At 38.2% G+C, this 22,306-nt stretch overlaps 4 protein-coding genes across 4 annotated transcripts in view; 2 read left to right on the top strand and 2 right to left on the bottom strand.

The window, feature by feature from the left end:
- LOC149046708 (deaminated glutathione amidase-like) overlaps nucleotides 1-7,244 on the bottom strand; it is a 35,236-nt gene extending 27,992 nt beyond the window's left edge. Inside the window, exons 1-2 of the mRNA XM_089202639.1 lie at nucleotides 7,089-7,244; nucleotides 315-416 (exon numbers count right to left, since the gene is read on the bottom strand). Of these exons, the coding sequence (XP_089058765.1) occupies nucleotides 315-416; nucleotides 7,089-7,244 (258 nt within the window). The remainder of the gene's footprint in view (nucleotides 1-314; nucleotides 417-7,088) is intronic.
- Nucleotides 7,245-7,663: 419 nt separating this feature from the next.
- LOC149046707 (uncharacterized) lies at nucleotides 7,664-11,710 on the top strand. The gene has a single exon (XM_089203896.1). The coding sequence runs from the start codon at nucleotides 7,673-7,675 to the stop codon at nucleotides 11,102-11,104; it is 3,432 nt and encodes a 1,143-aa protein (XP_089060022.1). The 5' UTR covers nucleotides 7,664-7,672; the 3' UTR covers nucleotides 11,105-11,710.
- Nucleotides 11,711-12,476: 766 nt separating this feature from the next.
- Nucleotides 12,477-18,294, bottom strand: LOC113669073 (deaminated glutathione amidase). Its single transcript, XM_027185070.2, has 6 exons — nucleotides 17,922-18,294; nucleotides 17,232-17,387; nucleotides 15,589-15,792; nucleotides 14,503-14,613; nucleotides 13,549-13,650; nucleotides 12,477-13,114 (listed from the first exon to the last, which is right to left on the bottom strand). Exons 1-6 carry the CDS (start codon nucleotides 18,201-18,203, stop codon nucleotides 12,947-12,949), a joined length of 1,023 nt encoding a protein of 340 aa, XP_027040871.2. The 5' UTR covers nucleotides 18,204-18,294; the 3' UTR covers nucleotides 12,477-12,946.
- Nucleotides 18,295-18,312: 18 nt separating this feature from the next.
- LOC113669074 (uncharacterized) lies at nucleotides 18,313-21,385 on the top strand. Its single transcript, XM_027185071.2, has 4 exons — nucleotides 18,313-18,466; nucleotides 18,744-18,832; nucleotides 19,318-19,415; nucleotides 20,751-21,385. Exons 1-4 carry the CDS (start codon nucleotides 18,431-18,433, stop codon nucleotides 20,831-20,833), a joined length of 306 nt encoding a protein of 101 aa, XP_027040872.2. The 5' UTR covers nucleotides 18,313-18,430; the 3' UTR covers nucleotides 20,834-21,385.
- Nucleotides 21,386-22,306: the final 921 nt, after the last annotated feature.

The raw sequence follows: 22,306 nt of genomic DNA, 5'->3' as shown, positions 1-22,306 counted from the left end.
AGTTACAATAACATGTTTTCCCATTTTTTTATAATGAATAGATTCTTTTTTATTCTTTTTTGCTATCAAAACAACACAGTTGATAAAACCAAATTATCTTGCTTTAGGAGAGTTAGAGCTATGGCGTGACCGTATAACCATCGCCACTTTTCATCCTGTGGCGTGACCATGTGATTGTCGTAACACAGTATATACCATGGCGTGACGTATCACCATTCGTACACGTTTACGCGTACTATAGCGTGACCGTATAACTATCGTTATAAGTTACACATCATAGCGTGACTGTGTGACCGTCACAACACTTTACATACCATAGCGCGACCATAAGACCGTCGTTTAGCATTATGCTGTCCTGTTTGTGCAGCAGCTATGACATAACATTGGTTCTCCACAGCACGACATCTTAATAAAACCTAAAAAGAAGTAAAGAAATCTATTCTGAAAAAGAAATATAAATAATAAAAAATGGAAGTCAAGCCGTGATCGAGATCTTCATAGTTACGCACGGAGAGTAAAAGAGGCGATTCACTCAACCCTTATATAACACCTTGGCATCATCATATTCTCTGTTCTCAATCGGCAGAACGGTCAGTATCCAGAGGGGTCGTTACACAGAGCAATAAATTTCACCTTTTAATTTCACGTTAGAACGAACAGCGAAGTCTCGCAAATCAGCATATCTTCCTTCGTCTCGCACGTGGGAAAAATGCATCCGCGTTACAACTAAGCGGTAAATTCGCGAAAATCACCTAGACAACTAGTTAATCATTGAACGGCTAAATAATTACAATTTTTCGATTCTTAACATTCTCCATACTGTTCTCCTTACTTTCCTAAGATGCTGACAAGGAGAATTTAACAACCAAGGGCTTCTTTAGTTGGTGATCATTTTGTTTATTCTCATGACCTCCGTAATGTTTGATTCAACAGTGATAATGTAAGGAGAAATTAGATGCTAGTCACTCTCGAAGGTCAAGGGCTTCATCCTTTCTACCTCAACAGCTTCAGAAGAATAGAAATTCCACTGTAACAGAACACCGAAATACGCAATTTGCAACTGTTAAAAACCAATCAGTCACAACAAGGCATTATGTTTCAGAAAGTGAAGTGTTACCAGTTAATCTAATAGATTGCTTTGGAAATGAGTGACACCCTGGAAACGCAAATTGCTGCGCAGTATGCGGTGGTAATTTCATGATTCACCTCAGAAATTAAGACAAAAAAATCCTCTCAAGCTTATTAAATAAATGATTTTCCTTTGAAATTAGCTATCCTTTAGAAAAAATAGCTAAGATTCAAACATTAGTTTTAATAATAAACGTCCGCCTAATCTGACTCCTTGGCGAGCACAAATGTTTGAATTCGAAATTTTTTCTTCAATTTAAATGAACTATGATTAATTTTGTTTGTTTGTATTTTTTCTTGTTTGTCGACTGTGGCTCCATCTCAACTGCAGACATTTGTTAAATCCGGTTTAAGCGTCCAATCTCAGATATTTCATTTGCTATTTTGAAAAAAGATGAAATACAAAGGTGGAGCAAGAGTATAATGAAAACTGAATAACTAACCTTGTGAGGAGCTATCTTATTTTTCCTATCTTGATTTCTTGACTGCAAGACTTTCTGTTCTTATTCCATGCCTGACGCTGTCCTAAAAAGTGAAAAAGAAATTTTAATTTTTACATATATAAAGTGAGGGGCGCAGCTCGAGCGGGTCACGTGATGCTCAAGACCTTCTCCCCTCCCCACCCACGTAAAGAAATTAACAATAAAACCAACTGTCTATTACAGTGAGGTACCGTTAGATCCCTTGTCCTGAGGACAACTGGAAAAACAGCAACAACAACAGCAACAAACAAAAACAAACAATAATTGAGAGAATAAAAATCTTCTAATCTTTTGTTTGAGATCATGGCCATTCTCTTCCTTAGAGACTGACGAACGACAACGTCAATACTACGTGTATTATAATTAAAGCTGGCCGGGCCCGTGGGCAAAATGAAGCAAATCCTTGTTCTGAATGGCTAACTTAGCGGGCAAGACGGGCCCATATCTTGCCCGTTCGGGATTGCCTGCTCGGGATTGCTCGCTTTCATCCCGCGCAAGAAAAAAAAAGTATGTGGAGCGGACTAAAACAAATTTCTTAATTTTCGCTCAATGTCGGCGAAGGAGTCGCAAAAAGCGGCAGAAGACACTCAAAACAAAAACATAAATGACTCTCGAGGTCATTGTGTCACAAACACCGTTGGATTTCTCTCCCGGCTCTCGAAATAAAAAGTCATTCTTGATTTAAAGCGAAATGTTTTTTCAATATAATAAATCCTTTATTGACCATGCTTTTTCGGTCAAGATGGCTGGATATTAGCCTAGTTCTTTTCTTTTTTGCAATTTGTTTGGACCACGACTTCGTCTCGGTCCACAAAAAAGCTTGGTTAATGACATATTTGTATGAAAAAAGCTCGCTTCCTATGTGAGGGAAATACGTAAATCAAAGACTACATAATGATTGAGATATCAAATTTTGTAACTGGTGAAGTAAGGGATATTTTTCTTTACTATTTGGGTTGATGTTTAGGGTCTTAACGCCAAATGCAGAAGAGAGTGCTAACAAAATTGTTATTGTTATTATTGTTGTTGACCGCACGTATAGCTACAGGAACTTATCCAAATTTTTTTATGGCATGGTTTGACTGAGACTGTTACTTTTCCACTCGTATGGGATTCTATGTCCATAACAGGTTACTCGCCTCACCCCCCCCCCCCCTCCCACCCTCAGGCATTTATTCCAGTTTCTATGACGCTTTATCGATACAAATGTTTACTTCTGGGTGGAAAGAGAGGCATTGTGGGAGTAAAGTATTTCACAGACCGAGGAAGATAACATTGTTTCGAAAGAAAGACGCTGAAGGCTACAGATCGTGGTAAGTACTGTCTGTTTCAAAACAACCGACACAATACTACATATTCGCTACTGTTGCCCTAACATAAGTAAGTCCTTGGAGTTTAAAGCGTCCCACCTCTCTCAGTCACGACCTGCTTAATTGATGTGACTTGGAAGAAGGAGATTTAAATGTCTGCGATAGAAAATGAAAAATTAGAGGTTTATAAAGAACAGCCAAAAACAGTGAGAACGGTTTGACTTTCTGGATTTCCATTTACAACTGCTACGCTCGATCAATAAATAAATTCCTTTAAACCATCAGTAGTAATGTTGATGATTATTTGAGTGAGTTACCGTCTTATGGAGTATAACTCCGACAGAGTCAATCGCCGTAAAACTTTGTACTATCGACCCTGCTTGCGCAGAAATCAAACCGCAATAATGAAAAAAATTAAGTGTCTAGTACACGAGCTTTATTGAACCCATTTATTTTTATCATTGGAAGGAAGATGAGAAGAGATGTATTAATAGCAATTTACCCAGCTTTTTAGTGTTCCATCTTCAGTTCATGTATTTCAGTTTCTAACTTTCACTACTGATGGTGGATTTCAACATACAAATACAACGAAATCCACTTTGTTTTACAGGAAACGACAGGCCAAAGTGTTCATCGCTTTTGAGCGGTTAGATTTTCATTCAAAGATCAATCACAGCACAACTGGAGCTTCTTTCTGTAAAAGGTAAGCTATCTGTATGTGATGAGTCACTCTTTTCATTTTTCAATGGGCGCGACCAGCGTGACGAAGACAAATACTTAATAAGGAACACGGCTGGGTTTTATGGGCGTTGTTGTTTAAAGTACTTATGGCCCCCTTAGATATCCTCTTGCATTATCGCCAATTTGTGACGACACGAAGGAAAATGAAAAGCCCCGTGGAAGATATCTAACGAAAACAATGGAAATAACAAATGATGAAATTTAACTGTACCAAATTGAAAAAAACAACAACATCTAGAACTGATGTTTGATACACGGACCGTTTCATTAATGGTTTCACTAAATTTGAAACGAGTTGAAAAGTGTCTCTTTATCACCTAAAAGAAGACGGCGATGGATCTTACCTGTTTCAAATCTCACGGCGTCGTGAAATCCAGAAATCGCAAGGAGTTTAGCTGTATTTACACTCAGTGTACTGTATTTTTCAGTTATATGGTAATTGTCACTTATATTTCAACTCGTGTTTTGTCCTAACGTATGTATTTCAAATTTTATTCTTGGTAATGGGAAAATTTGGCGAAATTTTATGTTGTTGCGTGAAGATACTTGGCTTTAAGACGCTCCTCAAGTTTTGAACAATTTTAGAGAGCACAAAGAGGTTTTCAATTAAAAAACATACTTCGCTTCCTAATAAAAAAATTCAGCACTGAATTCTTGATTATCATATGGCGGTCCTTTAACTTTGAACAATTCATTACCAGTAAGCAGGCTGTAACTTTTCTTTTTCGAGGCAAAACAGGAGAAAATATATTTGCTGCAATTTATGGGAAATAAAGTCGACATCCCAAAATTGTGCTCTAGCAATTTTGACTCAACATTATGGCAAATAACTCTTCGGCGCTAAGCCACTGATTGTGTTTAAAGAGAGCATTCTTTATTTATCACTGTTCGACAAAATATGTTTTTCGTCTTGTCACGAGCGTGGGACAAAGGAAAAAGTCTGAGCTCCCATAAGAAATCGAACCTCAGATCTTCGGAACGCCCTCCGATGCTTTAATTCTTAGCTTCATGCATTCAATGGATTTACTTTCAGTTTTGTAGATGGCGTGACAAACAGAGCCACTCTGCTTGATATTAAATTAACCTCTATTGGAAGATTACATTCCGTTATCTTTGCTTTTACAAATTAAATAAGAAAGGTTTCTTGCTTTAAATGGCAAGTTCAAGTTTATTCAATGAATTTTCATTTTCTAAAAGTCCCTGACTCGCATGACTCACGTGACAGCGTAAGGAACACCCAACTGAGTGGAACGAACAGCCGAGGTCTCTCTCTTAGATGAGACTTGTTCCGAGTGTGGGTTTCGGATCAAAGATTGTGAGGATTTTACTCGTTAACAAAAAAATAGAATAGAAAAAAATTAAAAAAAAAAAAGGTCTCTTTCGCTTACCAACTGTTTTCAATTCTGATCCAGGCTAAAGCAAAAGAGAGTACAATAGAGAACTTTGTATTGGTCTACTACCAAAGCTTTGGAAATTTCTTGGACCACTAACGTCCACCAAATTAAGCCCCATCGGGGTCGGTTATTTACATGAGGTCTAACCTAAACCACGGTTTTGTGCAATCAGTGACCTCAAGCTTTAATTTGCTAGGTTTTAGACTTCTCGACAATTTTTAAAAACATAAGTGTTCAGATAAAAGGTCCAGCTAAATTAAAGACTGTTCATTACGCGGTTTCATTAAACAACGAATAAACTCTGTTTAAATTGTCGGCCCTAAAAGTTTCAAAACTGCAAATGATTCCTTTGTATATATGATAAATGAATGAAAAAAACGGAAACTTCTCTGTGTTTCTTTAAAGTAAACCTCTACAATCAGTCGATGCAATAGAAAGTTTTAACACTTAAAAACAAATAATTGAAAAAAACCAAAATTAATAAATAAACAGAGAAATTGGAGAAACAATTATAAAGGTCTGGCACTATGATAGATCAGAGTCTTTTAACATTTCAAATATAAAAGCGAGTCATGTTTTGTTGATCTTAAAGTAAATAACACAGTTTCTCGGATCTAGTTTTATCCAAATCTTCAACCAGCGAGTTAGCAAGTGTCAAAAGGCGTGAAACGTGCCGGCCTTACTTGTATCAGTTCAAATATGAAACGATATGGATGGAGGGCTTTTGTTTATAAAGAAAGTTAAAAATCCCTCTCCACTTCTAGTTCTTTGATTCTCACGACTTAGAGGAACTCTTTGTTTTTGTGCAGATTTTTAATTCTCAATAACTTTTGAGACTATCACCAACACAATGTATTTCCATCTCCATTTTTTGTTACGATTTTCGAAGGCAAACTTTGCACTTTGGTGCTTTGATAGCGCAACGAATATTAGAAACGCATTCACTTGATATCACACGCAACCAGCTATTCCCCTTTCCACCACACCAATTCTTGTCCCCAGTCCCCTTCATAGCGCGGACAACAACCGCAAGTAGTATGGGTGCGCAAAACGTGATTGGTAGGAAGAAAGGGAAAGCGGAAGAAGTCGTCTCCTCCTCTTCCTTTTCCCATCACCCCATTCGTCCCTACTCTAGCGCCGTGTAAATTTTAGGGTCAAGTCAAGAGCTTAGAAAATGACGGCTGGAGTCCTGAGACGGACGGAAACGAGCCTTCAGGTAGACTGGCTAGAACTGGCCTCAAACACAATTTTTAAAACAGCTTTTCAACTATTGCATTTGCATCAGCAACAGGAAATTCTAAAGAAATATTACAATTGTCAGCCGATTTGCTACACTAATAGGCATTGGAAATGCAAATGATCGCAAATTGAAAACGGAAATCTTTCCCGACTGCAAATGACGCCTTTATAGAAATAAACAAGTGATTACATAAAAACTGACATTCTGAGTGCCTCTTTTAGTGCAGTTCCAAAATCAGCCAATCCACCACAAACTTTGTTCTAAAATAATGATAACAAACAAATGACAAGAGAAATCAAAGAAAGAAAAAAAAAGTAAATTATTTTCAATCGTACAGGGGTTGAGTACGAATGAATGTCACATTGGCTATGAAGGTCGCACCGTGATGGGTTGGCACTTTCTTAGAGACTACTTGCATTTCCAATTTGAAAGCGAGTCATGCTCTGTTGATCTGGAGTGAATTACACCGTAACATAAGTTGGGTTGGCAAGTTTCAGCGAGCGCGAATTTTACGTGTCTATGATTTAAAATTGAAACGATATGGATGGACAGCCCGTGTTATCAGAATGAAAATTGGTGATAGACGGGAAGAAGCAGCGGATTACAGAAACCTGGGAACAGTATTCACATCGCTTAGTTACTACGCTAGCATCAGTAACAGGAGATTCTGAAGAAATCTTCCATTTGTCAGCTGATTAACTGCAGGAGTGTGCTTTGGGAGTTAACTGAAATGATATATCTTAAGCACTTCAAAATTGTTCCTAGAATGTCTTGTTTGAAGTAAGTGTCTTACACAAATCCTATTCCTGACGTAGATTGAAAGCCTCGCAGCAGAAATCTCATTCGTGACGTCTCGAAAGATTCCTCTTCCTTTTTCACGGTCTCTGGAGGGTCTCACTTGGAAACAGTTGGAATATCTTGGAGCCACGGATACTTGAGGTACTTTCATTTTTATACCCATAACGTGATTTTTCTTTGCAACTGGTTGTGATGAATGAAACAGCTAATTGGAAAAATATAGGAAAACATGTTTGTTATGAATCATCCGGATTTTCCTTTCCAAAATTAATGAGAAACTAAGTAAGTTCAGTAATAAGAGCACTTTTCGATTGAGTGTTGTGTGTGAAATCAAAACCAAAGTAATCTTAACAGCTAATCAGAGGAAAGAAAAATACCCTTTAAGAGCCAATGAGAACTCAAAGAGTATTCACTTAAAGCATTCCCTTCAGAGCCTCTCATCATTTACGTGTAAGGAAAACCTACTGACGAGTTAGGCCGTCAGCAGCATTTTGCGCGCTGTAAATGTTTTTGAATTACTCGCTTCTTATGTATAATGTTTCCTTCACTTCTTTCAAACTTACAGCAAAGAAGACCACAATGGACAACATAGAAGGGGTTTTAAACACAGTACAAGTGGTCTTGATAGGTATGACGATCGCCAATTTCCTTCTAAACACTGGTCGTCTTTCACCAGCCATAGAGTTGTGTCAGGAATGCTTGATTTTACTAAACAGTCAGGCGCTCGATAAGGATGGACCAATTACCGACTCAATTCTCGTTAAGAGTATCTACACCATAACGGCCAAAGCAAAAGAAAAATGCGTCAGGGAACTCCTTCTCCTGCACCAGGACTCTAATGACACCTTCCAACAGGGAAGGTTGAATTTATTACTGGCAAATATACTTCAAGATCAATCGAAGTTTGTGGAGGCCAGAGAATTTTATGAGAGAGCAATGAAAATAATGAAAACGAATGACGACAAACAAGGAAAAGCAATTTGTTACAGAAACTTGGCAAAATATCTGGAGAAGGCCCTTGCCATCAGAACCCAAATTGGTGACAGAGTCGGAGAAGCAATGTATTACAGAGAACTAGGAAAAGTGTCCCAATTGCTTGGTAACTATGATAAGGCACAAGAATATTACATGAAAGCACTTACCATCAGAACGCAAATTGGTGACAAAAAGGGAGAAGCAGCAATTTACAGAAACCTAGGAACCGTATTCCAATCGCTTGGTAATTTTAGCAAGGCACAAGAATATTACAAGAAAGCACTAGCTATCAGAATAGGAATTGGTGACAGTGACGGAGAAGCAACAGATCAAGGAATGCTCCAAATGCTCGGTGATTATAACCAGGCGAAAAAAAATCACGAGAAAGCACTTGCTAACAGAGTTGAAACTTTTGACAGAAAGGGAGAAGCAGAGGAGTACGGAAACTTAGGAACAGTGTTTCAATCGCTTGGTAATTATGACAAGGCGCAGGAATATCACGAGAAAGCACTTGCTATCAGACTGGAAATTGGTGACAGAAAAGGAGAAGCAGCGAGTCATGGAAACTTAGGAACAGTATTCCAATCGCTCGGTAATTATGCCCAGGCGCAGGAATATCACGAGAAAGCACTTGCCATCAGACTGGAAATTGGTGACAGAAAAGGAGAAGCAAGGGAATACGGAAACCTAGGAACAGTGTTCCAGTCGCTCGGTAATTATGCCCAGGCGCAAGAATATCACGAGAAAGCACTTGCTATCAGTCTGGAAATTGGAGACAGAAAAGGAGAAGCAGCGGATTACGGAAACCTAGGAATAGTGTTCCAACGGCTTGGTTATTATGACAAGGCACAAGGATATCACGAGAGAGCACTTGCTATCAGACTGGAAATTGGTGACAGAAAAGGAGAAGCAGCAGACTACGGAAACCTAGGAAGAGTTTTCCAATCGCTTGGTAATTATGCCCAGGCGCAAGAATATCACGAGAAGGCACTTGCTATCAGTCTGGAAATTGGTGACAGAAAAAGGGAAGCGGCGGAGTACGGAAACCTAGGAAAAGTGTTCCAGTCGCTTGGTAATTATGCCCAGGCGCAAGAATATTACGAGAAAGCACTTGCTATTAATCTGGAACTTTGCGACAGAAATGGAAAAGCAAATTGTTATACAAACCTAGGGGCTTTGTTTCTGTCACTCGGAAAATACCCTAGAGCAGATGAATATCTAGTGAAAGCACTGGCAATAGCAAAGGAAATTGGCGATAAACGTGGAGAAGCAGCAGTTTACGGTAATTTGGGGATAATTTCTTGTCATCTTCAAGATTATGAAAAGGCTCAAGAATATTACAAGAAATCCCTTGCAATCCTTGAGGAAATTGGCTACAGAGATGGAGAAGCAGTCGAGTACGCAAATTTGGGGGCATGTTTCCACTCGCTTGGCATGAATAACGTGGCCGAAAAATACATCAAGAAGGCATTATTAATAAGCAAGAATATTGGACACAACTTGAATGAATTTAGGTGCCTTTGTCAACTAACGCTGTTGAAGCTATCACAATTTAATCTCAAAGAAGCCATCTCATATCTTTTTCAAGGTATTGGAAAATTCGACACGTTGCGGGGTTTCCTTAAAGATAACGATCACTTTAAGACTTCTCTTCTAGAGGAGCACGGCAATTTTCCATACAAGTTGCTCAGCAAGTTGCTTTCTTCTTCTGGGAAGCCAAAAGACGCTCTCTATGTTGAGGAGCTGAGACGGGCAAGAGGCCTCACCGACTTCATGGCAGCCAAGTACTCTGTTGCAGAGTTGATCTCAGGCAACCCACAGTCATGGCATGGCATTCACAATATCATCACAAAAGAAACGGACTGTACGTGTCCTTATATTTCAGTTGAAAAAGAACATGCACGGTACTGGATTCTCGAAGCATCAGGAGCCGTTCATTTCTCACGAAAGAATGTGAGTCTGAAGAAACACGTGGTGACAAAATTAGTTCCTGATTTGAATGAGTTTTTCACAAAAAGCTTTCGCAGTCTTGGCATTTTACCCCAACAGAATTGCGAAGATCGATCATTAGATGACACCGAATCGATGCCCCCTCATTATGACAATCGCGGGCTCATGCGTGATTATGATCCCAAAGATTTCAAAATGAATCTGCAGTCGTGTTACGAGATAATCATCGCTCCCATGGCCAATTTACTGAAAGAGCCCGAGATAATAATTGTCCCTGAATCCTGTATGTACCAAGTCCCATTTGCAGCCATCAGTGACGAAGGAGGAAAATATTTAGGGGATACTTTCAGGATTCGCGTCGTTCCCTCTCTAACGACTCTAAAGCTAATTCAGGACAGTTCCCCCGACTATCACAGTCAGAGAGGAGCACTGATAGTGGGTGATCCTGAGGTTGGCGAGGTGCTTTTGAAAGGAAGACGCAGGATCATAGCATCATTGCCATGCGCACGAAAGGAAGTAGAAATGATTGGACGACTTCTTGGAGCGACACCTTTGACTGGAGACCGAGCAACAAAGGAGGCAGTTATTGACGCAATAAATTCAGTAAGTCTGATTCACTTTGCTGCCCATGGTGATGCCGAAAGAGGAGAGATTGCTCTTTCTCCTAATTGCCCCACCACCTTCATTCCACAAGACGAAAACTTCCTTTTGACGATGGCAGATATTTCAAAACTTCGGCTGCGAGCTAAACTGGTGGTACTTAGCTGTTGTCACAGTGCACGCGGGAAGATTAAAGCCGAGGGAATCATTGGAATCGCTCGAGCGTTCTTAGGATCTGGTGCTCGTTCAGTGTTAGCGTCACGGTGGGCCATAGAAGACACAGCCACGGAGGAATTCATGAGATGTTTCTACCAAAACTTGTTCCTCGGTAAAAGTGCAAGTGAATCCCTTCACGAGGCCAGGAAATGGTTGAGAGAGCACGGCTTCGAAAAAGTTTCTCAATGGGCTCCGTTCATGCTTATAGGCGATAATGTGACATTTGATTTTGAAAATTGGCCAGTGTCTAAAACATCCAAACAGCTATGAGAAAACTGCAAATCCTCTTTGGTGGACCAAGTAAGCTTTGCAACTATCAACTGCCTTCCTGTAGAAAGAGGACGCCCTCTGTGAAGGACAAGATTGATAACGGAAAACTTTTCTGAGAACGCTTATTAGCTATCTACGTGTCATAATCTGGAACATGAAGACAGTTTATAATTCATTGTTTATAAACAAGCGGTTGAACTGTTAACGACTTCAGAAGCCTTCCTTTTGGAGAAACATCAACTCATTAGCCAAAACAAACAAAGGTCACGCAAGTATTTTTGAGCGCAATAATTCAGTCAAGCTAAACAAAATTTAAGACTTTTTTTTTCGCTGGTGATTAGTTATTCAAGCGAAACAAATTTTAAGATTTTTGTCTAAGAAGTTCTCCATACATGTAATGTATATAACACAAAAGGTATTCCTCAAGGTTGAAATCACCTAAACACTCTTGCTAGTCGGGAAACTGCCTGTTGCCCTATTTATAATGAAAAGGCATTTTCTTAGAATGGGACATAGTTATGAAATGTTTTGACAGTTCTTTCTGCAAGGAAATAAGTTCTACAACTACAGTAAGATCAATATAGTGCTCCCCATGTCTCTTGCTTTGATACATTGTAATGCTCATACTTTTTATTTGAAATTGATTGCCTCAATGATCAGTTTTTTTTTTCAAGGGCTAAATGTTTCAATGATTCGACGAACATTTGTCTCAGAAAAGTTCTTGAGACTATTCTAGTCAAAGGAGAGTTTATATTATCTTAAATGTTCTATTGTTGATACCTGTTTGTTTAACAGATACTGACATTTACTCCAAGCGAAATTTTCAAATGAAAACTATTCGTAATGAATTGAACGAATTCTTGTCGGTCGAACGGTTTTTCTCACAAGCGAGAAATAATTCAAGAAGAAAGTATCAAGTCAAAGCGAATCATCTTGTTAGGATCGAACAGTTTTCAACTGAGTGTCACCGAAAATCCAAAACCAAAGTTATAACAACTAAAAAATAAGAATCAAGGTTAACGTCTTCATTAACCAATGAGAACTCAAAGTAAAAAGAGAAAACCTGCTTGACGCGCGGGAAAACGTTAGGGGACCAAGACATGGTTTTAGTTTTGCAGTCGATTGGTTGAGGAAATAGCGTGAGTTTTCTAGACCAATCTTAGAGCGAAGTAAATGAAAAACCTCAGCTACCAGGATCACTTTCGATACTCATTTAAGAACTTCTCTATTTCTTCAATTGAAGAGTGCTTAATTTTGAAAGTAATATCAACTGGCGTAGCAGGTGTTGGTGGAAGCTGTCAACTTCCTCTCTTGCGTTTGGTCTTGTCGGCTTAATTTCGATGTCCTGCTATTGTTATAGCTTACGCATACATGGAGAAGATTCACCTTTTATTTTATTTTTATTTGAAGTTTTCCTCTTGTTAAAATATTTCATAAGGAAAACTTTGATTTAACAATATGCCACCACATTCTGTTCAAATCGAGTTGCTTCAGGTGAAAGGGGGGTAAGTTTCTAAAGAAACTGCGATGCTGTGTCGGCAGGAAAGCTACCCCTTCGAAACATCAGCTTTACAAACTCTCTAAGGTGGCTAATTTACATTATCAACACAGTTGATAAAACCAAAGTATCTTGCTTCAGGAGAGCTAGATTGAGAGAGAAAGTGACTGGCGTCAAAGATTGAAGTGCATAATTATTTAGTGAACTTGGCTAAATCAGTTTGTTGTAGGGAATATTCGTGCTATTAGCAGTTCTTTTCTATTCTACTCACTAAGTCAGCTGGAATTGAAATGAGATCGATAACACTTCTTTTTCGCCTCGAGGGCATTTTAGTTAAGACATACTCAAAGCTTCGGTCCCGAATTAAGGCTTCCATAGATATCAGTTCTCCGATGATTCATCAACGGCATCTGTTGCCGAACCTTGTTTAAGTATCCAAGGTCAATTTCTGCTACACACACGTCATTTCCTTCATGACACTGAGCAATAACACAGCCCCAAGGATCTACAACCTGCAGTGACATGAACAAGAACAATACTCAATACACGAGGCCTGCTAAGAAATGACTTTTGTTCAGTTGTTATATTACCAATGAACTTATTATTAAGTTATTATCAATAACTTAATAATAATCTATTGAAGTTTTTTAATTGATATCTTTCTACTCAAAGTTCTTGTTGGCTCTAAATAGCTATTGGTTCAACGAGATTGAATTAAAAAGTTGTTTATACAGCTAAGTAAAAACATGTTCACCCTTACATGTTACATGCATCGTCACTTTTCATCCTGTGGGGTGACTATATGATTGTCGCAACACAGAATATACCATGGCGTGACGTATCGCCGTTCTTACAAGTTTACACGTACTATAGCGTGACCGTATAACCATCGTCACAAGTAACATATCATAGCGTGACTGTGTGACCGTCACAACACTTTACATACCATAGCGTGACCGTAAGACCGTCGTTTGGCATTATGCTGTCCTGTTTGTGCAGCAGCTATGACATAACATTGGTTCTCCACAGCACGACATCTTAATAAAACCTGAAAAGAAGTAAAAAAATCTATTTTGAAAAAGAAATATAAATAATAAAATAATGGAAGTCAAGCCGTGATCGCGATCTTCATAGTTACGCACGGAGAGTAAAAGAGGCGATTCACTCAACCCTTATATAACACCTTAGCATCACCATATTCTACATCTGACAAGGAGAATTTAACAACCAAGGGCTTCTTTAGTTGGTGATCATTTTGTTTATTCTCATGACCTGCGTAATGTTTGGTTCAGCGGTAATAATGTAAGGAGAAATTAGGTGCTAGTCACTCTTGAAGGTCAAGGGCTTAAGACTTCATCCTGTCTACCTCAACAGCTTCAAAAGGATAGAAATTCCACCGTAACAGATCACTGAAATACGCGATTTGCGACTGCTAAAAACTAATCAATCACAACAGGACATTATGTTTCAGAAAGTGAAGTGTTACCAGGTAATCTAATAGATTGTTTTGGAAATGAAGGACACCCTCGAAACGTAAATTTCTGCACAGTATGTGGTGGTAATTTCATGATTCACTCCAGAAATGAAGACAAAAAATATCTTCTCAAGCTTATTAAATAAATGATTTCCTTTGGAGTTAGCTACCCTTTCGAAAAAAAATAGCTAAGATTCAAACGTTGATTTTAATAATAAACGTCCGCCCAATCTGGCTCTTTGCCGAGTACAAATGTTTGAATTCGACATTTTTTCTTCAATTATCCAGGTAGCTTGGGGTAAAGGGCTAAAAGTAGCCTGTTTCTGTTGCTACAATGTGTTCATAAGTTTTGAATTTAGAGCTGCTGGATTTTGAGACCTCTGATAAAAGTCATAAGCAGTAAAAATTATAAGTACATGTACAAACCTCCCAGTGTGCTGATCCAGTGATCTGAGTAAATGCTGATGGAAATGTTAAGATGTCGGCTCCCTGTTGTGCTAAAATAAGGGACAGCTCTGGAAAACGTACATCATAGCACTGGAACAACCATCATGTTAAGGATCACACAGCACCAGAAAGAATGACATTTTGCATATGCTACTGTTCCCAGGTTACTATTACAACTGATTTTCTTGAAATAATTACTCAGGGTTAAATGTTGTTGAAAAGTAGGAAGTATTCAGTTATGAGCGAAGTTTTAATGATGATGTATTCAACTTCCCTACTGAATCAGGTAACCAGTCAATTATATCAGGTGATTCCTAGGTGAAAATAGACCTGAGAAGGACTGCTGTTGTTGTTCAGTGTTATTAAACTGACATAAAAAAATGAAGTCAGCTTATGAGCCATAAGGCTTCTCCTACTGCAGCTCATCCAGTTTTGGTGACATGAACAAAGTGGGAGTATAGCTTTTCCACACTGGAAAGGATTTTAGTCTAGCTTAGGGTTAACGTCTTTCATATTATCAGGTTCCCTGAGTTAGCTGGTACCCATTTATACCATCCTGAGTAAGGAGAGTGACTGTAAGAGCAGGGTGCCTTGCCTCATAATACAACATGCCAATCCAGCCAGGACTTGGAACCACACCTTTCTCATCTTAGTTTAGTGTTGTTAAAGCAACCATTTAAAGGTATGTGGCTGGAACTAGTCTACTCCCCATAGATGGGATGCCAATCCATTGCAAGACCCCCCCCCCCTCCCCCCTTTTCCCCCTCTGCCCAGAGTTTTATCAAGCTACCCTGACAGTTTGACAGTAGCTATTTACACTCCTGGCTGGAGTGAAGCACTGTGAAAGTAAAGTACTTTTAAAGACCACCAATAAACAGATGACCACAATATGTATTGTTCAAAGTTTTCCTTGATTTAAACATTTTCAAGCCAGTCTGACCTCCATTTTGTCTTCTGCAGAACTTAGTCAGAGAGAAACAAAATTCAAGCTGGTTTGGAAAACTTAAAGGAAGGAAAATCTGAACCACAACAACCACACTTAACTGTTCATTACGCAAAGGATACAATGGCAAGGCCAACATTCCCCACAGGGGTAGACACAGGTGGCACTATCTGGTTACCAGGGATACAGGTGTCACTTTCCTTAAGCCTGGGTCCATCTTTCACATCAATATCAAACAGATGTATTTTCCGATACACTGCAACTATGGAGCCACTGTCATTCACAATGACATGCGAGTTACGCAGCCTCTTATCATCTGGTGGACCCTATGATTTAAAAGTGTATGAAAAAGGGAAAACAATACTGATGACTACTGAAATGATTGCACTTAATTACTTACCTAAGATCCCAAATGAAAGTAAAAATAATTATTTCCATTGCCACATAAGAAAGTTTTTAACCCCAGCAGTGCAAGGTATACAAAACTCTTAAAAATGCAGTTTGAGGTCTCTAATACTGTAAGTTACAGACTGAGTTTTTTCCACTCATATTAATGGCCATAAATGTGATAGGAAAAACAAGCTTCCATAACTCATAGTACAGACCAAGAAAACAAGGTTGGTACAAAATTTGCTATATTTATCTCTGGGTTTAAACAGAGGCTAAAGATTTTCAATACCAACAAAGTTTGGAATTTAACAAGCTGCACACTGAAATTGACCAATCATAGGACACATAATAAATGAGAGATATAATAAATCACATTTAAACTGAGAATAACACCTGTCAGCAGGTTGGTGGCTAATGTTAATTTATCAAAAGAGAGTTCAATAGAGGGTTGGAAATAATCTGGAATTATCTTTTGGTTTTGTTTTACTTCCCTTTGAGATTGGTCTGAAGAAATTGCCCCCTTTTTTGATCAAACAGATGTAGAGCTAAAACCAACTACGAATCAGCCACTTCAGTTTTCTCAAACTTTGGATTTTGTTTTGGTCGCATCACATTCAATCAAAAAAAGTACTCTATTTGACATAAAAATGTCATTATTTTGATTTCACCTAAAGTTTTCCTTCCACTGAAATTCAAATCTCTTCTGTTATCAAGTAGGTTTTGCAATCTATTACCAAGTACCACATTAAGGTGCTTAAAAGTTCCCATGTATTTGTCATGTTGTCTTTCTCATGCAGTGATCAAACTATTGTGCCTGGGAAGTTTGATCAACTGGCCACGACTACAAGATATCATACAAATATAATGTACAAATATACAATTTGAATGCTTTGAACACCGAATAATAGTTCACTGCAAAGATAATGATGAAAATGTCCTTCCCCAATACCATGCATGAACAAGTTTTATAAATCAGAAATTTGACCATAACATTTTAGAAAAAAAAAAAATAAAGTAAATGAGAGCCTATCCTGACCTACCCTACCCTCTTCCTTGACCCTTTAACTGCAAGAAGTGATCAACATGTCACTTCTCCCTCTGATATCCATACATTATTCAGCAAACAAGTTATGAGAATACTCAACCTTATCAGGTTGAAGTTATTGTCTTGATCGAACTCCTAATTCTCATAACTTATTCACAAGGAAATGTGTAGCAGCAATAGGCAAGAATTGACAATCTGATCTTGGGAGCTAAAGGGTTAAACTGGATCAAGGATCAAGTGAAGTGTTACCACCAATATTTTGAGTTTAATGAGATCTTTTAGCACTACCAAGCTGATTCATCATCCTAATACTTAGAATCAGAAGTGAACCTTTTCATGGTATCCACCAAGGGAGAGCCACACACCCAGTTCTTTTGCTAATTCACATAAAATTTGCATTCTTGGACTCTCCAGTGGTTCTGCCATTGACAAAGACTGTTCGCTGTTTTCTCCTACATAGTCAAAACATTCAGGCAAAAACACAAACTGCAAAGGAAAATACCAATAGGTAACATTAGTCTTACAAATAAAAGGTGTTTTATTTAACTAACGATATCTTTACTTTCATCTGATCAACTTCTTGAGCACATTTCATAGGATCAAAGAGGTAACTCTTGCTTTGGCTTTGAATTATCAGTTCTTCAGAAAAACATAAAGTGAGAAAACAATTGATTGTGCAAATGCATTTGTTAGAAGAAAAGATTTGTCACCAGCTGGGTCAGTTGGTAGAGTAGGAGTCATTTTTTTTTATTTTTGTACTTGACAATTCCTATTTCCAATATGTAGAATCTAATAATTATTAGTGCATGGGGTAAGATAGGGGTAAGAAGCGAGGGGATAAAAATTGGGGTGGGGTCAAGGGATGAGGGGTAAGGGGAAAGGAGTGTAAGAGGTGAGAGTTAAGGGGCGACGGTGGAGGGATGGGGTTCGAAATTGAACCCACGAAGCACTTTGTGATGGGGGAGGGGAGGGGGTTGGTGACTAAGAGACAAAACATTTTAAAATGCATATCATCTTCACCTTGGCTCCTCTCGACTTGGCTTTGTTTATTAAATCTTTGCAAATTCCCATGTTACGGTCCACGTCATTGGTGGAGTTCATCTGACAAACTGCGACGAGAGTGGCTCCAGAATCGGTCAGCTGATTGTCTCCCATGACAAGCCCGGTTATGGAGGCAAATTCTCGCCGGTAAAAGTAACTAAAAAATCGGTACCTTACCTCTTTAGAGGTTTGAAGTGATGATCTTAGTTTAAGTTTATATCCTGCTGTAGCAATGAACTGTTTGGTAAATATAGGAATCATCAGATTCAACGAAAAAAAGGCAGAAATTAAAAGCCACCAGACATATTGGATGGTGGTTTCTTTCTCCTTGTTATACAACAAAAGTATTGTTTCTCTGTAACCGACTGGTATATTGCGGGCTCATATAATTTTCTTTCGCGTGTTCCGTGACCTAGACAGTCGATTAAAAACGCAGAGAAAAATTTCAGGAAAAATTGGGACTTCTGATACATCAAGTGGGGTCTACAATGACAGGTGGCGATAAAATTAATCGAGCAAAAACGGTGGGTATACCTTTCATGGCAGTTTCGTGTACCACAACATCTGAGATCTGGACTCTTGTTGCGTTACAACACGTGTTTCTTGTACCCTGTAGACCACCGGCCCAATCTATTACGTACAATCTGAAAGGACATCGGTCTTTGAATACAGTTTCGGTCAGTTGACGATAACTGAAAGTTCACCGGAACTTTGATTAGGCTTGTAAGCTTGCAGCTGAACTTTGATGGGGTTAAGTTATGTTAACTACAATATTATTCTAAAAATAATAATTTTTTTCAGGCTTTGCAGAAAAATATTAGCAAGCTCACGAGAGTAAAAAAAGCACAGAAAAAGAAGCAACAACAGAAAAACAAAGGATCCAAGCAAAGGTACAAATGCAACCAGATATTCCTGTAAAGAGAGAGAAAAAGAGTTGGCACCGTTTACGTCCCTGTGAAATAGAATTTAATACACTCGAGACATAAATAGCCAAAAGAAACATTCATTTTCGTGTTAATTTGCCATTTTTATGCTGTGTATTTAAGAGAGGGTTGAACATGCTTGACTAGCCTTGGACGGAGGGGGGGGCTTTTTAACACAAAATCGTCGGAAATCAGAAAGGAAATTACAGTTTAACTCCTTGCAATTCCAATAAGTTACTTTGTAAACAGGTTATGTGAACAGACAGCTTTCAGCTAGAGGGTGTCTTTTTGGGAATAAGACCAAATTGTCCTGTACAAGGTAAGCATGGCATTAAGTGGTGAGAATTGCCAATTGGATCTTGAGAGTTGAAGGGCTAAGAGATGGGCAGATTCACAATGCCTTGATATGATGATAATTGATACATTCTTTTTTGATGAACATTTCTTATCAGTAACAACCAGAGGGGCAGTGCTTCAATATCTGCAAAAAAGAAGAGACTTATAATGAAAGAAATAAAAAAGCAAAGAAAAGAAGAAAATGCAATGGAAGGTAACAAAATGACACTTATTTTTTTACAATGTTTCTTCAAAGGATAAGGGCTTACCAGAAACCTTATATAGAAGGAATCCTACATAAGAAGGCCTCTCTCCCCTGTTTTAAAAAGCAACTGATACTTAATGATAATAAAACAATCAAGCATGTTTCCAAATGCATGGAACCCCTTCTGGAAAATCGTGCTAACGCTTAATGCAGAGAACACCTTTGGGAGATCATTCAGGGTCATTTATCATCAACCCTTTGACCCCTAAGAGTGACCATCATCTAATTTCTCCTTACAATATCGTCCCTAAATCAAACATTAACATCATGAGAATAAAGGAAATGATCATCAACTAAAGTTTCTCTTGATCGTTAAACAAATTCTCCTTATCAGCACCTTAGAAAATGTATAGAGAACAGCATGGAGAATATGCATATTGATGTGAGGGTGTGAAGGGTTAATTGGGAGACTCATAACCTGGTGGGGCCTTTGTGTTGTGTTCTTGGGCAAAACACTTCATCTCTCCACCAAGGAATATTGATGAGTATTAACATATTTTCGAGTTAGCCTGATGAAATGTTGGGGGGAACCTTGTGATGAACTAGTATCCCATCCAGGGGGGGGGGGGGGAGTATTATTACTGGTACTCCTACCTTATTGGTACTAAATTTAGGGTTTTTTGCAATGGTAAAAAAATCATAAAATTAATGACCTGAAATAAAACTCCTCAGGGAATATGGACTTGCAAAAATTTAATACCCTGTAGAAAATACAAAAAAAAAAAAAAAAAAAAAAGATCAACATGTAATAGCAACAACATATGCAGAATAAATGACAAATACACAGTTTATTACAATACAGTAAAATACAAATTTCATTTGCCATTTATAAAGAGAAAGGTGTTTTTCATAACCAAATAAATAACTTTACAATACTTGTTACAAACAATATTTTAATAGACGGCAAGGGGGCCTCTGGAAGCACTGAGCTTAACATTGTATGAGTGAGATTTCGTCATTAAGAACATTTCTTTTGCCAAACCACTAAGGTGCGAGAATTTGGTGTTGGTTCAAGACAGCAACCTCTACCTGATAAGTTTGGGTATTCTCATTATGGGAACTAGTTTGCTGGATAATAAATGGATATTATAGGGGTAAGTAACAAGTTAATCACTTCTGGGAGTTGAAGGGTGGAAATGCTTTCCCAACACTCTTTCTACTATAGCAAACACCCATATCAGCCTTAAGTCCCCTTGTGCCAAACAACTCCTATAATTCTTAAGCTGCTACTCTAAGAGGGGGAATGCAGATAAATGTTCTTTTTTTTACATTATTCTTTTTTAGTTGTTACACAGCAGCAAATTCATAAGAAACCAGAGGGAAAGAAAATCAAGGAGACTAACGCTGAGAAAATGGACACAAGCTAATGTCTCTGAAAAAGGAACAGTAACCTGACAAAAGAGGGGACTCTCTCTTCACATGGGTTGTTCATGTTTTGATTCCATACTGATTTAGAGAGCTACATGTTTAACTTTGTCCATCAGTTGTTCAAGTCTACACAAGCACAATCTTACCCATTAAGGCTTGCATTTAGTAAATGAGCTACTGATGTTGTTGTTTTTCCTTCAACCTCATAACCCTTAAGAGTGACTAACATCCAATTTCTCTTGACCTTAATCAAATAACAATAAAGGAGATGGTCACCAACTAAGGAAGCTCTTGATTCTTAAACAAATTCTCCTTGTCAGCACCCCAGAATGTGTAGAGAACAGTATGGAGAATATGCATACGGATGTTAGGGTGTAAGAGATTAAGATTTGTTATGTAAACGAGTTTCAAGGAATTAGAAAACCGTTAATTTTTTGTGGGGAGGTAGTAGGTGTCTTGCATGCACTCTAACATCACCTTCCCCTTCAGAGGTTAATTAATCAAATGGAGCAAGCCACTCATGCGGGATTAAAAGTGAAATCTGAGTTTGATTTCTTTGTTGTGGTATGTCTCAGGCCTAACATCCTCTTTGATTTTACCTCAGAGCAAGGCAAAACCACAAGAAACAATAAAAGCAAAAACATTAAGAACCTCTCTTCAAAGCCGTTAAACTAAATGGCAAGCTTACACTTGACATGGGTCAGGGTAATCATTAATTGAACAACTGGTCACAGTAACCCATTTCTCAAAAGTCTTGTTAACTTAACTGGCCAAAAGTGATATTTTAAAATCCAAATTTTAAGCATAGAGTGGCAGGTTGACCCTTAACCAATCCATTTTTTTTTCTTAAGGTGACAATTTTATGGTATGATTTTCAAAACTCTTTAACACTCCATCTTCAATGAAATCAGAACAGCTTTGCTGTCATATAAGTTACCACACCTTCAAGAAATGGTCCCCAGGGTTACACAGTCTAGAAGAGGGGAAGGAGGTCTGATATCAAAGCAAATTCTTCCCACTTTTCCCCAATGGATAACATCTGAAGTCTTAACATCAGAACCCAGAATGTCACTAATCTGGAAAAAGTTCTGGAACATTATCATCTAAAGATGAAGAAATCAAATTCAGGGAATGGTAGTTAATCTGATAGCTTTGCCTGTGCGGCCTGATCTTAATTATGATAGGGTACAACACAAAAACCTTTCCAAAAATAATTTGGTTGTTCTCCATTTTCTATATTTGATACAGTATAATGATAAGCTGAATTTGGATTGGTTCTTACTTGTGATATAGAGGAGGACAGATGCATAAATGACATCACCATTATTAACATTTTACTTTTTCATCATATAAAACAAATAGATTCCATATTGCCTTGGGTTTGTACAGTAATGGATCTCAGATGTCAAAATGTGGTAAGGTTCTCTTGTTGTACCACATTTTGAGGTCAACCACCCACTGGGTCATAAATG

This window comes from Pocillopora damicornis, chromosome 4 (assembly GCF_964200805.1).
Source record: "Pocillopora damicornis chromosome 4, jaPocDami1.2, whole genome shotgun sequence".
NCBI lineage: Eukaryota > Metazoa > Cnidaria > Anthozoa > Scleractinia > Pocilloporidae > Pocillopora > Pocillopora damicornis.
The sequence above is the reverse complement of the archived record's forward strand: the minus strand, read 5'-3'. Positions and strand labels throughout refer to the sequence as shown.